Here is a 16,629-nt window from a genome sequence, read left to right on the forward strand (position 1 = left end):
AGTGCTGGTAGTATCTCACACCATCAGGCCAACATTTGGACATTTGATCTGAAAAATGTACCTGATGTAACTAAATAAATCAAATCCATATCCTCTGTAAATAAAAAATAATAAAATAAATAAAAACTTGGGAGTGGCTTTGCTTTTTTGGCAGACTTGGGCTTCCACAGTGGGTGGTACATTGTGCTGTCATTTTTGTAATCAGACGTAATATTTTCCCGTGTTAATCAGATAAACAGAGTTCCCTCTGATCACTGTAAATGTTTCTTGTTTGGTGTCTTTTTTGGTAAATTAGGTGAGGTTGGTGTTTTTTTCTGGCTCTTTCTGATTGGTTGGAGCATGACGCTTCGGTTTCTCGGTGCTGAGCTCCTGTTTTTACGTATTTATGATTTTATTTAATGCGAACGTCACAAACGTTTCCTCCCCCCGCGGAGCTCCACAGTGGACCGACCCGAGCAACAGGAAAACATCCTCCTCCTTCTCCTTCTCCTCCTCCTCCTGCTGGGGTCACAGCAGCCCCCAGCCCGGGCTTTAAAACCAGCCAGCCGCCACCTCCTCCTTTTTCTCCTCCCTCCACCCTTCCTCCTCCTCCTGTCGGGGCTGTGAGGACGGAGCGCCTCCTCTCCTCTCATCTCCGGTCAGCCTGATTCTCCTGCTCGGAGGTAAGATCTCCCTCTGTGCGCTTTTCTGTTTTTCTCGCGTCGCTGCAGACGCACTCGTCTCCTCCTCACCCTCCTCTTCCTCCGCGTAATGAAGCCTCAGATCGGCCACATGACCGCAGAGCTCCTTCATCCCTCCGCTGCACCTCAGCTCGGAATAAAAAACAGCGTCTCAGGTTCAGTGTGTGTGTGCGTGTGCGTTCGGGTGTTTTCGGGCCTCAACCGGCTCTGTTCCTCTTAGAGGAGGAAGGAGATCTGTCGGTATGATGTTTTGATGGAGGGGGGGGGGTCGGGTTTCTGTGAGATGTAGAAAATAAAGACAAATGATTATGATGATGAGGAGGAGGTTTAAAGCCTCCTCCAGGAGGGGAGCAGCAGTTGATTCAGTCTCTAAAACATGAGGGAATGATGAAAATGCTACTGCTGCTCCTGGAGGAGGCAGGAGGAGCTCAGCGTTTACCTCCAAACAGATTAAGAGGAGCTGCAGGTGTGTTTGGTATTTATGGCTCAGCTGTTGGTCAGAAAGTTACACCTGGCCCATTAGAGGCGGAGCTGAGTCAGTCAGGGATTCATGAGGCTGCCTGAAGAGATAATAGAACAGCTGCTCTTTGGGCCAGACGTGGTGATGATGTCGAAGCAGAGCTAACATCTGGGACATTTAAGGCTGCGCTGAAGCAGCCAGAACGCCAATCGTAGCCCAAACACCTGCAGCTGAGGACCAATCGTCATCATTGCTAACATTCCTCATGCTCTCAGAGATCCTGGACACCTTCTGAGAGCAGCTGCGACGCTCTGGCACTGATCAGTTCTATTATCGGTGATTAATCAGAGAAACTCGATCAGTTCAATCCACAAAACGTCAGAATCGGTGAAATGCTCTCTAACAGGAAGCTGGATCAGTCTCTGGAAGTCATTTACTGATCATCACTGAACTGTTGGAGTGAAGAGGCTTCTGGGATGGGAGCTGAAACATTTTCAGGAAACTTACAGAATTCCAGTCGATTTCTCCTTAGCTCCTTAGATTTGAGCTGTTGATTCATCATTGATTGGTTTATTGGTTCTGGTTGTTTACGATCATGAGTCCAAGAGCTCCCAATAAAATCTGATCTCAGATTTTAGATGGAGAAGCTTTCAGTCAGTGCCTGGAATCTGCCAATCGGGTTGGAGTTCAGGGTCAGTCCTGATGTTCTCTGAGGCGGAGTGATGACTCCTCTGACAGAGTCACCGTGGTGTTTCTGTAGCTTCACAGTTAGAAACCTTCCAGTGTTTCTCGTTTGACTTGTATTTGGTCTGCAGCTGTTTTCATGATCTGATTCATTATTTGAGTCATTTTTCTGTTTGTTTTCTGTTCAGATGACACATTTGGACTTTTTGTAACAGAAAACAAACAGAAAACCAGTGAAAGCATGGCTGACATGCTGCAGACCGTCTATGAGTTTCCGGCCTGTGTGCTGCTGGGATGTGAATGTGAAGCAGGCCGCTGCCTGGATCCACCCAGCGCCTGTAAAGTGTGTTTAAGTGTGTGTGTGCTTGGGCTAATGGCAGATAAAAGCTCTTAGTGATAAGACTATCAGCCACACAGAGCACTCGGCCTGCTGTCAGTCCTCAGAGACACTCAGCACAGTCAAGTAACCGAGTACTTTTACTCAGCAAGTCGCTGTAACTGCAGCCTCAGCTTCCTGCAGAGAAAAGCAGTGAAGAGTGATTTAAACCACGAGCTACAGAAATAAAACAATAAAATGTCCAAAAATGATCCCTGTTATTGAAAAATAAAAAAGAGCGCTCCAGAGGGCGTCCCTCCTGGAGCCTGATCGGGTCTGCATCAGTGTGTGGTATCTCCTAATTGTCCTTATTTCATTTGTATTTGATTGTTTTTGTTGGATTTCACAGTGGTGAAAAATCCTCCCAACAGTTCCTCATTACCAAACCGAGTGATTTCTATCCAAGTCCTGCTGGAAAAACCGACCTAATCCCCGAACCTGCTCGGTGCAAGAATAAAATGTCATAAAACATAATGAAGTGAAACTAAAGCAGGAAACATTAATAAAGAATAATTCATCGAAGTCAGCCTGCTTTTAGATGTTTTATGTTTAAACATTTCACTTCCAGCTGCTCACTGTCCTCCATCCTTCAGACACGGCCTTCATCATTATTGTGCAAACACACTCAAGATACAGTCAAGGCAGCCTCACGTGGGTATTAGAGCAAATGTTATAAAATTACAATAAAACAACTAAAAATGTATAAAAGCACCAAAAACAGTGATAACAGGAAACTGAGTCCACCTTAAAAGTTTAGGATAAATCATTCTTCATGTTATTAATGCTGTGTTGTTCGGGGCCGGGTGGCTGAGGCAGCAGCCTAAGCAGAGAAGCCCAGACCATCCCTCTCTCCGGCCACCTCCTCCAGCTTATCTGGAGACACAATCTCTCCAGCATGTCCTGGGTACAGAGGAGGCCCCAGGAGATCTTACGTGCATTGTTCAAAGAAAACAGTGATGAAGAAACTGAAGCTGAAATCAGACGTGTTAAAAACCCTGGAAGGGCAGAGGTGAACCATCATCTCTGAGGTCACCGGAAACATTTGAAACTGGATTTTTTTTTTAAAATCAGGAAATCATTAGCATCAGTGTAGCCAATCAGAAACAAGGAGTTTACAGGGAGAAGGTCACATGGGCTGGTCCAGATTTACCCTGCTCCAGAGCGAGGGGGGGCAGCAGGGTAAGAAGTGATGCTCCCATTATGCCTCGGGCCTGTTGTACCAGCCTGTGTGGGCAGGTCTGAGGTTGCTTCAGGTGGTCAAGTCGGAGGTCAGCTGACTGAGTTGAAGGAGGCTGGTTTCTCCTTTAGAGATTCCTTCTTCCTAATGGTACAGACGTACTCCAAAAAGATCAAGCTGGGATTTATCAAGTCCAACCGGAGATGACTTCACCCCATGGTCTGACTCCATCATTACCAAAAAACGAGCAGAAACAGAAACAAATTCTGTGAGCTCATCAAAACAAAGCCATGGCCACCATTAAACTTCAGTGACCCCCCCCCTCCCCTGGGTTATGGTAGATGGGCCCTCCTCCCTGATCCTGGTTTCATCCAGTTAAAGGGGAGTTTTTCCTTTCCACCATCGGCAAGTATATCATAGGTGTTCATCTGATTGTTGGTGTTTTTACCTCACAGTAGCTCTTTGAGGCAACCATTGCTTTGATTTGGCGCTGTATAAATTGAATTAAGGAGCTCGTTAACAGAAGCAGGTGTTTACAGCAGGTTTCTTCTCGGCCTTTAAGATAAATTAAAGCTGCTGGATGAGTTTATACTGTTTGACCTCCTGCGGGAGGATCTGAGCGTGCTCCTGGGTAACGTTTGGAGGAGAACCGTCACTGTGACTCTCACACATGTTAACAGATCAGGTTCAGCTGAGGGCGCTCTCCTCTCACTGATCTGGTGTCAGATTTTATGGTTGGACAGCGATGGAGGGGGGGGAGGGTGAAGCTGCTCTGCTGACTCTGAGGACAAGCGTAACCACAGCAGCCGTTAGCAGCGGCTGGGCGTCGCCCGGCTGGGCAAGCTGATAAACAGCAGAGGGGAGGGGGAGGAAGGGAGGAGGACGACGAGATGAAAGGAGGTGGTGGGGGACGGTCAGAGGAAGGATGGAGGATATCCTCCCCCAACTCTCATGTTGTTTAGGTAGAAGGTGTGCCCCCTCCCCTCTGACAGCCACGCTGTGACTCTCCAGCAGTCGTCCGTCCTCAGCAGCTCCAAACACCGTCTGAGCCGTGAGTAACACCTTTAACGCTGAACGCTCTTCATCAGGACGCTGTCACACATCCTCACAAAGCTGCAGCACCTTCATATACACTCGAGCTCGTTTATCACTGTCAGACTTTCAGCATCAACACAAAGATTCAGATATTCACTTTACTGTATCTTGAAGTCACCGCGGCAACCCGAACATCACCACAAGTCTGCGTCTTCTTCCTGAAACTCTTCGCAGCCAATCAGAGATCTTACTGGAGACAGCAAACTGAGAAATGTAAGTCAAAAAAATAAACACCACAAAAGCATGAAACAATAATTTCTGCTACATAACTTTGCACTTTTGCTGTAACAAAACAAACTTCCCACCTGTGGGACTAATAAAGGTCATCTTATCTTATCTTATAACACTAAGAGAAAGAGTAAACATAAAACAGAATAAAAACAAAGCTAATCTACCAAAATAAAATCAAAGGAAAAACAAACAGAAACTGCATTTTAAATTAGTTTTGAAAATTTTTTCCAAAAACTTCAACAAAAGCCTCTTAAAGGTTAAAAGACTTTTGATTTTAAAAAAACAACAACAAATAAAGAAAGAAAGAAATAAAATTAAGAAATTAAGAAATAAAGAAATTAAATAAAGAACTAAAAACTACAAAAAATTAAAAAATGTAGCCAAAACTCTGAAAAACAAATAAAATAAAATAAAATAAAATAAAAAATCGTCTCAAAACTCTGCTGATCGGATGTCAATGGTAAAGGAAACAAAGGATATGAAACAAAGTCCCCAGAATGCCTCGATGCTTCTTCCTGCATCCTTCCTCCTGTTCTGTTTCCTTCTCTCTGTTTCCTCCTGTTCTGTTTCTTCCTGGATGTTTCTAGTGGTTTCAGGAAGGAAACGAGTTGACATCATGTCTGAGGCTGTGCTGTGAGAGAAATTGCTCTTCCTCTGATTCTGGATCAGATGAGTCGAGCTCGTTTGTTGAAGCAGCTGATGCGTTCACTAACCCTCTCTCTGTTTTTCCTCTGCAGCTGCTTAAATCAGGTCGGAGCGACTTCCGTGTCCACAGCTATGCAGAAGGTAATGAGTCACTGCTGGAGCTTAATCATCACCACACTTACACCTAAAATATTGCTGCACAATGAGGTTCACACTGAGACTTCAGCTCAGTGAGCAGTCTGTCACTCTGAAAGTTCATTTACACCTTAAAGTGGATGTATTCTCACTGCAGCAGCTTTGCATGATTCACAGCTCAAAATAATCCTTCATGACCATCATCTGTCTGAAACAAGCGGTTGTTGCTGTCGAGTCAGATCTTCTTCTCCTTCTGGTTTTTTTGTGGTTTTCACCTGCTCTTTGAGCTGGTGCCAATAAACTGGACTGTTTTCACTTCCTGATTGTCTCTTCTGATTGGCTGTTTGGCAGGTGGAGGGACGGGTAACTCCGGTCAACCTGCCGTCCTCGAGGGGCCCGAGCACCCCGGGGTCTCCGGCGATGGGCATCGTGGTAACGTCACACCTGCTCAGACGTTCAGATGTTTATTTACTTGTTTCATCCATGGAAACATTATTTTAACACATTTACTTTATTTTACTGACATTTTCTACTTTCAGTAAACGTACTTTTTGTAAAAACCTCTGCAAAATGCAGACTTTCACCACAAGGTGGCAGCGTTCACTGTCAAAGTTCTGCATATACGATTTTTTTGTTTGTTGAAATTTGAGCTCTGATCAGATAATTTTAGTTCTTTTAGTTCTTCTTTTATTTTTATGTTGAATGTTGAATTTTTATGTTGAGTAACGGGCTGTTAACCAGTTGTAATCCTACCCAGTGAAATTAAACACTTTTATACATTGAGTACTTGTATTTGTATCTTTAGGTAATCTTTGTGATGATACTTGGAGTGCTCGTGGTAAATAAAGAACTTCCTCTCTCAGGCCCGTGTCAATGACCAGGTGGTGGGCTACAGAGACCTGGCGGCGCTGCCCAGAGATAAAGCCATCCTGCAGGTGGAGAGACCGGACCTGATGACCTACCAACCCCACCTGAGCTTCTCCCCGCTCGACCCCCCACGCAGAGAGGTGCGGGTTTGGATTCTTTAGTAGTTAAGGAACATTATTGCTTCACTTTTCAACCCTGAAACTGAAATATTTGACTTAAACACTGCTGCTAGTCCATTTGTAAATGGCCTGCATTTGTATAGCGCTTTTCTAGTCCCTAAGGACCCCAAAGCGCTTCACACTACATTCAGTCATTCACACACACATTCACACACTGGCGATGGCAAGCTACATTGTAGCCACAGCTGCCCTGGGGCGCACTGACAGAGGCGAGGCTGCCGGACACTGGCGCCACCGGGCCCTCTGACCACCACCAGTAGGCAAACATGGGGTTAGTATCTTGCCCAAGGATATTTGGCATGCAGCCAGGAGGCAGCCTGGGATCGACCCACCGACCTTCTGATTAGTGGCTGACCTGCTCTGCCACCTGAGCTACAGCCACCCCACTTTGTCAAGTGAGCCGACCTCTGACCCCGACTGACAGCACTGATACAGCAGCGTTCAGGGACAGTCGACAAAATCAGAACAGACAGTTTCCATTTCAGCTTCTCCTGCCAATTTAACACTTTTCTCATAAATATTATTAAAAAAACTGGAGTCACATCACTTCCTGTTTCCCCTCGATGGCGCTGATATGCTGTCATTAAAATCCTGACATCATATTTAAAGTCAGAGGAAAGGAATAATCTGGAATAATCCTTAAAGGAAGATCAGAAACTTCTACTTTTACTGAAACTTTTACTTTTTAATGATCATATTTCATAGATATGCTTTAAGTTTTTTGATTTTAACTTTAATTTTCTTCACAATATACAGGTTTTTTTTTTTCTATGTTATTGAGTGCACATTTATTAAAAGAATATCAGCTGAAAAAAATCTGTGTGTGTGTGTGTGTGTGTGTGTGTGTGTGTGTGTGTGTGTGTGTGTGTGTGTGAGCACACAGAGGTGTGTGTTTACAGGTCATTACTGACACTAATGTAATCCTGAGGCCTGTTTGATGCCTGCAGCTGTTGGACTTTATTAAATTCCTGCAGCATCTATGATTACTGTTCATATCTGTGTTCTCTGCAGAGATCTCTGTCTCCTCCATCCACGTCTCCAGCCTTGTCTCCAACCATGTCTCCTGAGGTAAGCCCTCATCAGTCCATGCTGGTGGTAATAACCCACCTTCATTATTCATTTCCATCCCGGTTTCTTCTACACCTTCAGGCCACGGGGATATAAACTGTTTTTAATGAAGTGGCAGTGCTTACATTTTCCACTTCATTCAGGCCAGGCTTTTCTTTAATGCTCTGGTCCGGTGACCTGGAGTCTGGAACAAAGCCCCGCCCACGAGTTAACCTGACCCTGTGGCACTGAGTAGACCTGCATCTGTGGTCGATAAGACTCAAACACAAACTTTGATTGGTGGGTTCATTTCTTGGTGCCACAGCATTTGTTGACCTTTCTGAAACCTCAAGTGGTTCGCGACCTCGGCTTTTTAGGAAAACAGTGGTTTGTACTTGTTCTCGTCCAGCTTTTAATCGCAGCTTTGTCTTCACCGCAGTGTTGAAACCGTGACACTCGCTAGCCGGGGAACAGAAGGACCTCTGTTCAGACGGCTGGAAACTCCCCTCAGTCAGAGCGCGAAGGGCAAAACAAAATAGGAGCTCCGTTTCTGTCCAGATTTAAAGGACGGGACATCTGTGCAGAAATCACTCAGTTTGGGTCCTTTTTTAACTTTAATTAAGATTTACAGCACAAACATGTTCCACAGGTCCAGTTGGTCAAAAGTGAAATCGTGTTGTTTAAAGGAAAAACAGGATTACATGTTCGGATAAGATCAAGTAATCCAGTCCATCTTTTTTATCTGGATTAAACCTTCAGTTTGTGTTGTTCAAAACACTGGAACAGGATCAGGATGACTTCCAAAATATCAGGATTACCCTGATCCCAGGCCGGATTCAAAATTTACAAAGAAAAAAAAATGTAATAAAGAAAAGTTATTCCAAGAAGAAAACTAGAACTGATAAACTTAAGACAATAACAAACTTGCACCTGGACTACAGTTTTCAAACTTTGTCCTATACTTGCATTAAAATACTTATTTTATTTATTATTTATTTATTTATGATGCATTGCATGTCATACATGCAATATGCTTATATTTAGGACTTTAATTTTTATTCATTTATATAAACAATTATATAAAAAAGTGTGAGCTGGGAAGTAAAGTCAAGACATTGGTTTAAAAAAAGGTTTTGAGTTAAGAATGATAAATACAATCATAGTAGATGACAATTAAATTATTAAAACTTAAAGCAAATCCAGCTCATTAAATCACATTGGAAAATTTTTAAATAGTCTTTCTTTTTACCTTCTTTGAAATTATTTAAATGTTATGACTTAAGGACATTGTCCACAGTGTTTCTGTAAATGATGGTGATTTGTTGTCAGGTCAGTGAAAAAGCAAAAACAATGAAAATTAACAAATTTAATATAATTATTTAAAGTTCCTTTATTTTGAGTGAATTTCAGTGCCCCCTGCACCCCAATTAAATTACTGGTAATCCTTAAAAGTTTATACGGGATCAGAGTGAACCTGTCCAGTTTTTGTGTGAACAATCCAGCTGGACGAGCTGGATTACATCATCCACCAAAGGAAAACACCTTTAAAAAGCTACACTACAGCCACCTGTCAGCCAAAGAGGCCACGCAGCAGCTTTGTTTTATGGGCCTCTTTGATTTAGACAAAGTTCTCACGGTCAATCGTGTGACCCACGCTGACGTTCTGACTCACTGATTGGTCTGAGCTCACCTGTCAGGCTGTTAAAGGTTTTAAAGACTCTGTTTGCTTCCAGGTGAAGGGGCGCAGGGCAGAAAGTGAGAGCGGTTCTCCTGGAGGATCCACGCTGCAGCTGCAGGCTGGACGCAAGATCAGTACGAGCTTGCAGCATTTCCACCGACCAGGTAACACACACACACACACACACACACACACACACACACACACACACACACACACACACACACCTGAGGGCTGTCAGGACTCATTAACCCTAAAACCTTTCTCAACCCTGAAGGCAAAGCGGCCATGTGTCTGAGTTTGTGCGCTCAAATCAAATCACTTTTATGTCACATCACATGTGCAGGTACTAATTCTTGTGTGCGAGCTTCACAAGCAACAGAGGTGTGCAAAAATACAATAACATAAGAACAAGCAAAATATAAGAATGGGTAAACCAGAGTTATATGAATAAATATATGTACAATATAAGAGTGTATGCGCATTACTGAATGTGTATACTAAATATGTAAATCTACGTGTGTCTCTGTGTGTGTGTCTCTGTGTGTGTGTGTGTGTGTGTGTGTGTGTGTGTGTGTGTGTGTGTGTGTGTGTGTGTGTGTGTGTGTGTGTGTATTTTAAAAATAGAATAAACAATAAAATAAAATCTACAGAGGTTGGCAGTTGGACATGTGCAAAACAAGTGGCATCTATATACAGTACGGAGTGCATAATGTTGAAGTTCTGGTAAATGAAGGTGAGGTGTCTATGAAGTGTTCAGCAGTCTGATGGCCTGGTGGAAGAAGCTGTCTCTCAGTCTGCTGGTTCGGGACCGGATGCTGCAGAACCTCCTTCCTGATGGAAGTAGTCTGAACAGTTTATGGCTGGGGTGACTGGAGTCCTTGATGATCCTCCCCGCTTTCCTCAGGCAGCGCTTCCTGTAGATGTCTTGGAGGGAGGGAAGCTCACCTCCAATTATCCGTTCAGAGCACCGCACTACTCTCTGGAGAGCTTTGCGGTTGTAAGCGGTGCTGTTGCCATACCAGGTGGTGATGCATCCAGTGAGGATGCTCTCAATGGCACAGTGATAGAAGGTCCTGAGGATGCGGGGGCTCATGCCGAATCTTTTCAGTCTCCTGAGAAAGAAGAGGCGCTGCTGCGCCTTCTTCACTGTTTTGTTTAAGTGTCCTGACCACGTAAGATCCTCAAGCTGCAGACTCATTTAAAGACTCGGTGTGAACGTCATATTTCTGACCCTTCATCACCACTTTGGCTTATTTCATGTGTTTGGCCAGATAAACAGCTCAAAAACATTCTTTAATTATCTTTTAGTCTTTTATTCGAGATATTTAGAGTTCTGCACTGTCTTCAGCAAAAAAAAAAAAGACAGGAAATATTGGAGAAACCGTACAAAAATGTTTTTATGCATTTTTTTCAGATAACGGGACCAACATTTACAGGAAGCCTCCTATCTACAAACAGGGTGAGCTCTTCCTCCTCTTCCTCACTGTGTGTGTGTCTGTCACTGCTTCATCACTCAGCAACTTCATGCTGTCTCCACAGACGCTCACAAACACGGCGAGGGCAGCGGCGTCATCCAGTCAGCAAAGTTTCCCGCAGCCCAGCCACCAGATCCCAACCAGCCTTCCAAGATTGAGACCGAGTACTGGCCCTGCCCACCCTCACTGGCCGCCATGGGTAGCACACACCGACACACACACATGTGCGCACACACACACACACCTGTGCTGTGAGGTCATTGGTAACTCTGAGGCTGAACCCCGCAGAGATTGAGTGGCGGAAGAAGAAGAAGGAGCTGCAGGAGGAAGACGAGTTTGAGGACCTCACAGAAGAAGCGAAGACGCTACAGGAACAGGAGCTGGAGAAGGTATGTGACCGTCGCCCCCTCTTTCCAGATTCACATTTTGACTAAAAGCGTCATCTGACCCGCGGTTTTGTGGCCACTCAGATCAAGTCCAACCTGGGCCGTCTGATCCTGAAGGAGGAGAAGGAGAAAGCTGTCCACTTCAGGAGGAAGACGCAGTCATTGCCCGACAGAACGCACATGCACGGCAGTAAGAGCGCTCGCACACAGCCACCGCCTTCACATTCCCCACTTTCACCACAGAGCACTCCTCTGACGTCTCTCTGTCCACTTCTACCTGCAGGTTTGTCAGCAGGTGCCTCCAAGTCTCCATCACGCTCAGGATCAGGCCTGACACGAGTAAGTGCTCACACCTGACATGGTGCAGAGTGACACCCCGAAAGTGGAGTTAAACCAGACTTAGGCTCACTTTAAGTGACTTTTTTTTTAATCTCACTGTAGTAAATGAATAGTTAAAACTGGAATCTGGTTTGAAGTGTTTACAACACGAACAAACATGGGCGGAGCTTCTGGACAAATGAAGCATTTTTTCTTCCTGAGCAGCCAGCAGGGGGCGACAGCTGTGGCTGCAGAAACACTTCTTTCCTATAGACGTGTATGAAACAGCTGTTTGTGTTTGTTGGGTCAAACTTATATAAAATTAAATCTCAGTCCCACGATGTTTCAAAATGGAGGATTAGCTTTGGTGTGAAGCCGCACATTAATTGGCTGATGAGTCGTTGCACCGATGGAGGTGATGCCACAGTGGCTCCGCCCATCTTTAACCACCCATGGTGTAAATTTAACGCTCAAAAGAACTGGTTGTGTGTTGCAGATGCAGTCAGCAGAGTTTTCCACAGATGGCGATAAAGGACGGCCAGGTATGAGTCCTCGCTCACCTTTTACATGACATCAGAAAAAACAGCGGCGCTGCTGGTTTAATGAGTTCCTTCTGAGCGTGCAGCTCTCACAGACGATTGGTCACATGAGCCTAACGCACATCACATGAAACAAAAACAACCAGAGTTTGTAGAAACGAGTCACCTGTGAGTGTGCTGATGAACTGTGCCTGACACACCTGAGTGACATCACTCGGTACTAACCTCTGCTCTTCCTGTTGTGTCTTCTATCTTTCAGCTGCTCAGGTAAGCATGTCTGTGTGCATGACCTGTTTAACCCGCACAGCCCTGACACACCTGAGCACATTACTGGCCCCGCCCCCACAGCTGTTATAAAGGAGCACTGACTCGCTGTTGGAGCCTCTGGTGGTCGTCAGAGGAACTGCAGGTTTGGCACCCGGAAGTCAACGGTTGAATTTAGGTTCCTGCAGCTTTCCATACCTCGACATAAAGAATCAGCTCCTCTTTACCACTTTAGCACACCACTGGTCACTTTGTGACTGTGAATTGTGGACCAATCAGAAACTTCACAGCAGGGCGACTAACCCCACCCTCGTATTTCCTGCAGTCTCACGCCTCTCTAAAGCCTCACTGGTCTGTTATTGTTGGATTATTTCTTATAGAACACTCTCATTAAGTCTTTGTCTCTTTGATAGACAGTTTGTAAGGAGGCACAGAGAGGTCAAAACACCAGCAAATTGAAAAAAGCAAAAACACAACAGAGGTGATTCAGGTGAACCAGTAATAGCAAACATACATGTACAGTACATGAATCATGTGATTAGAATAGCATCTCTCCCTCAATCAGCTCCAACCAATCCTTGGCTTGTTTTACTGTCACCGTTGCAGCTTTTCATCACGATCTGCTTCATATTGTGAGATTTTGCGATATTTTATTATTTGCTATGTTTTCTGAAGTCGCATTGCATTTGAGCTCTCAGGGCCACAGACGCTGTTCTGTGATGCAGACGCTGCAGCTGCTGCAGCTGCTGAGGATAAATCCAAACAGCACTATGAGGCAGATGTGGCGCAGACCATCAGGAGCAGGAGGGCTTTGATGGCCCACATGTCACGATCCAGCTGATGTTCACAGAGACACTGTTGGGCTCGAGCTTTAACGTGTTGGACTGTAGAAAACTTCCGTGTTTTCCATGAAGGAACGCTTCAGTAAAGATACCACTGGCTTCATTTCCTGTCACCGGCTGTCTGGAACGCTCCAGGCCAGAGATGGAGAAATCCAGAATTTAGAAACAGTCTTCCTGACTTGTGCTGACAGAAGCGTCAGATTAACGTGTTGGTTTCATGTGTCGTGTTAAATCAGTCTGAGCATTTTAAATGTGTGTGTGGCAGAACGGTGACGCTCGCAGGGAGCGCATGGACCGAGGAAACTCTCTGCCGAGCATCCTGGAGCAGAAGGTGAGGCGCTCCCAGTCTCTGGTAGAGTAGCTCTGCATGATTCACAGTTCAAAATAAAACATATTTATCTTTAAGCTGCTCTTTGTGATTGGGAGCCAATCAGAAGATAGCTGACTTAAAAAGGGAGGAGTTAAAACAAGGCATTTCCGATCAGATAAAGGAGGATTATGTTGAACTGTGAATCATGCAAAGCTGCTCTGTGAAGTCCAGGAACAAAATTAGACCCTTTTTAATCACTTCGATTACTGATTTTACCTCTGAATTTTGTCTAAATTTTAAAAATCAGTTGACGCAAACAATCAACTGATCAGATCTGACTGGTACTGTCATTGTAATACTCCTAACTCAGGTACTACTGGCTCGTTACACTGATGTGTACTTTGCAGTGTAGTATCCGAGTACTCCCTCCAGCTGATGGCATGCTGTGTATTTCAGATCTACCCCTATGAGACACTGGTTGTGACCCACAGAGGGCGCTGTAAGCTGCCTCCAGGCGTGGACCGCACTCGGCTTGAGGTGAGGGACGCTGTGCTGGGTAGTCATTTTCTGTCTTCCTTCTCAGTGTCCCAGTTGAAGCTTCTCTGTGGTAGCACTGGTTTCTCTGGTTTCCCAATTTGACTGTTTGAAGTCACACTTGTTTGCGCGTCCCAGTTTAACTTTAGAACTGGTTTACATAAACTTTCTTAGAGGTGGGACTGGTTCCAGTCCTCCCAGTCTGAGCGTTGCTGCAGCACGACTGCTTCACTGGAGGTTTTAACTTCTTCTTCTTCTCCTCCCTGTCAGCGGCACCTGTCCCAGGAGGAGTTTGAGCAGGTGTTCGGGATGCCGATGGCCGAGTTTGAGCGCCTCTCGCTGTGGAAACGAAATGAACTGAAGAAGAAAGCCTCGCTTTTCTAACAGGAAGTGACCTCATCCCAACAAATACTTGATGAAGGTTTTAAGTAGGAGGAGTTCAAATAAAATATCCAATCAGCAGACACACACAGAGCCAATCACCTCACTCCGACACGTCCTCCATCTTACTAACCGTGCTCCTGGAAGCTCGCCGAGGAGCAGACCGGTCCTGGTTAACCTTTTACTGCGACTAACCTTAATCGATACACTGATTACCTGTGCCGCGCATATAATCACCACTGCTTACAGGTCACCACATTATCTTCATCATCTTCATTACATGTAATCTCTGTAGCTCTGTCTCCTCACATGGATTATTCCCAGCTCCGGGTCTGATCCATGTCAGGGACCTGCTGCGGGTCCCTCAGATTTCACGCCATCTTCAGGTGTTACGCTAACATGAAGCTGCTTCACTTTCATCCTTGTAGTTAGACAGTTAGATGGGATTATTAGTGGGATAATAAAAATGAAAATGACCTCTTACAGCTTTCCCAATCATTTCTAGGTCTAGGAAAGTCATTATGGACACCTCATAAGGATTTGTGGAAAGAGCAGACCTCAATCTCCAGCATATCCTGGGTCTGTTAGTCAAACCTCAGATTCAGGAGGATCATGATCTTTATTTAGAGAGCTTTCTTTTTAGTGACGGCCCGTTATCACGGAAGCCTGCAGCTCTTCCACAATCCTTCACAGATCTTCAGAGCAGCTCTGGGAGTTGCAGAGGCTTCAGGAAGTCTGAAACCCTCCGGGCTGCTTCAGGCTGGCTGTAATTCCCCTGGAGGCCCAGCTGAGGGCGCTCTAAGCTTGCCATCAGCCTGTTCTGTCAGCTGCAGAGAAGCAGGCTGCTCGTGGTGATGATTGTGGTCCTGCAGCTTCATGGTAGCGGTCCGGGTCTAACAGCTGATTGTAATGATTAACCACATGCAGCTTTTATTTATTGGATGATTGCATTTTTTCTGCATTTGTCTGCTACTGTGAAGCGTTTTATTTTGGAAATCTTGTTGAAAATATTTTTGGCTGTATAGTTTCTGTTTTTAAATATTACTCCACGTGGAGTTCAGACCACACACACCTGCAGTTCCTGCTAGCTCACCTGGTGTCACCTGTGCCGTCTCATCAGTCCCTCGCAGTCCTGTTTCTGTCCTCTGATATAACGGAGACCAATAAACTTGCAGAGTAACGTCTGTCTCTCGAGTCTTTTTTTCACACATTTTCACCATAAAAGTCCTCCGTACCTGCATACCAGAGCTCAGACTGGAACCAGTTCCAACCACACAGCTCAGGGACAGGACTGGTTGTCAGTGTCGAGGCATTCACACATTCAGAACTGGGTTCTTACTTAGCTTCCACTTTTATCATCCTATCACAGTTTTGATCTCCACCTCTGGCTCGACCCCACCCTCTCTCTGGATCTTTGGGTTTTTCTGCCTTCATCATCATGATGATGATCACCACCACCATCATTATCCAATGTCCAGTCTACATCTCTCCCCAGCAGGGATGTCGAACTCATAGCTGCTTTCTGTCAGTGTGAGAAGTTTAACTGAACATGAGAAAGTTTTTCCACACGATGAAAAAAAAATGCCGTCGCAGGAAGTGAAAGAAATCTGTCAGCGCGACTGTTTGAGCTTAAACTGAGAAATAAATGAGTAAAATTACAGCAAAGCTCTGTAATTTTAACACAGAAAGTTCATGTTCATTCACAGTGAAAGTTTTTATATTCTTTATTCATTTATAATTTTTCATTTTCCAAAGACATCCAGCGGGCCGGATCAAAGACTTTCCCGAGCCAGATCTGGCCCTTGCACCTTATGTTTGACACCCTTGCTTTTACTCATTGAAAACAAAGACGGGAGTCAAATCATTTACACTGAGCTCACAGCACTAATGTTGGCAGGAAAACACAGCCTGAAAGGTCAGAGTTCATCTGAACACCTCTGTGTGCTCATCTCCTTTGGTTCTCCAGAAGTCCGAGCAGCAGATCTCCTGCTGTGTCAGGTGTGACCGAGTCACAGGAGATTGGAAATGCCTCTTCCTGTTACTACAGCGTCACACCTCCCAGCTCACTGTTGACGGTTTCTGCTGTGAGCAGTCCAAACGCCCCCGCCACCATATTTTATTTTTTTAATTAAATTGAATCATCGTCAGCCTTTCCCGCCTGGCTGCGAGCTACTTCACGTGGAGTGAGCAGCAGGTGATGATGTGGAGAGTCTGCGTTGCTTGGTAACAGATAAAAGCTGCACAAAGGACCACCTCCCACGCCGCACTCTGATTGGCAGCTGCTCGGCGACCCGTTCGCACACAGACGGCGTCCTTGAGACCA

General features: G+C 45.1%; 1 protein-coding gene across 9 annotated transcripts; it reads left to right on the forward strand.

Moving 5' to 3' along the window:
• The first annotated feature begins 223 nt into the window (after positions 1 to 223).
• On the forward strand, positions 224 to 15,486 carry dmtn (dematin actin binding protein). Of its 9 annotated transcripts, XM_040026833.1 has the most exons (18): positions 224 to 662; positions 4,340 to 4,428; positions 4,587 to 4,685; positions 5,441 to 5,489; positions 5,835 to 5,915; positions 6,347 to 6,490; positions 7,541 to 7,597; positions 9,310 to 9,418; positions 10,672 to 10,716; positions 10,797 to 10,931; positions 11,021 to 11,121; positions 11,203 to 11,308; positions 11,402 to 11,457; positions 11,933 to 11,978; positions 12,235 to 12,242; positions 13,347 to 13,412; positions 13,848 to 13,928; positions 14,196 to 15,486. In XM_040026833.1, exons 4-18 carry the CDS (start codon positions 5,481 to 5,483, stop codon positions 14,307 to 14,309), a joined length of 1,158 nt encoding a protein of 385 aa, XP_039882767.1. In that variant the 5' UTR covers positions 224 to 662; positions 4,340 to 4,428; positions 4,587 to 4,685; positions 5,441 to 5,480; the 3' UTR covers positions 14,310 to 15,486. The 9 variants fall into 9 exon arrangements, with proteins under 9 accessions (XP_039882767.1, XP_039882763.1, XP_039882764.1 ...); XM_040026829.1 differs by having other exon boundaries at positions 224 to 4,428; positions 4,535 to 4,685; XM_040026830.1 differs by having other exon boundaries at positions 224 to 4,428.
• The last annotated feature ends 1,143 nt before the right edge of the window (positions 15,487 to 16,629 follow it).

This window comes from Simochromis diagramma, unplaced genomic scaffold (genome assembly GCF_900408965.1).
Source record: "Simochromis diagramma unplaced genomic scaffold, fSimDia1.1 OVJJ01000293.1, whole genome shotgun sequence".
NCBI lineage: Eukaryota > Metazoa > Chordata > Actinopteri > Cichliformes > Cichlidae > Simochromis > Simochromis diagramma.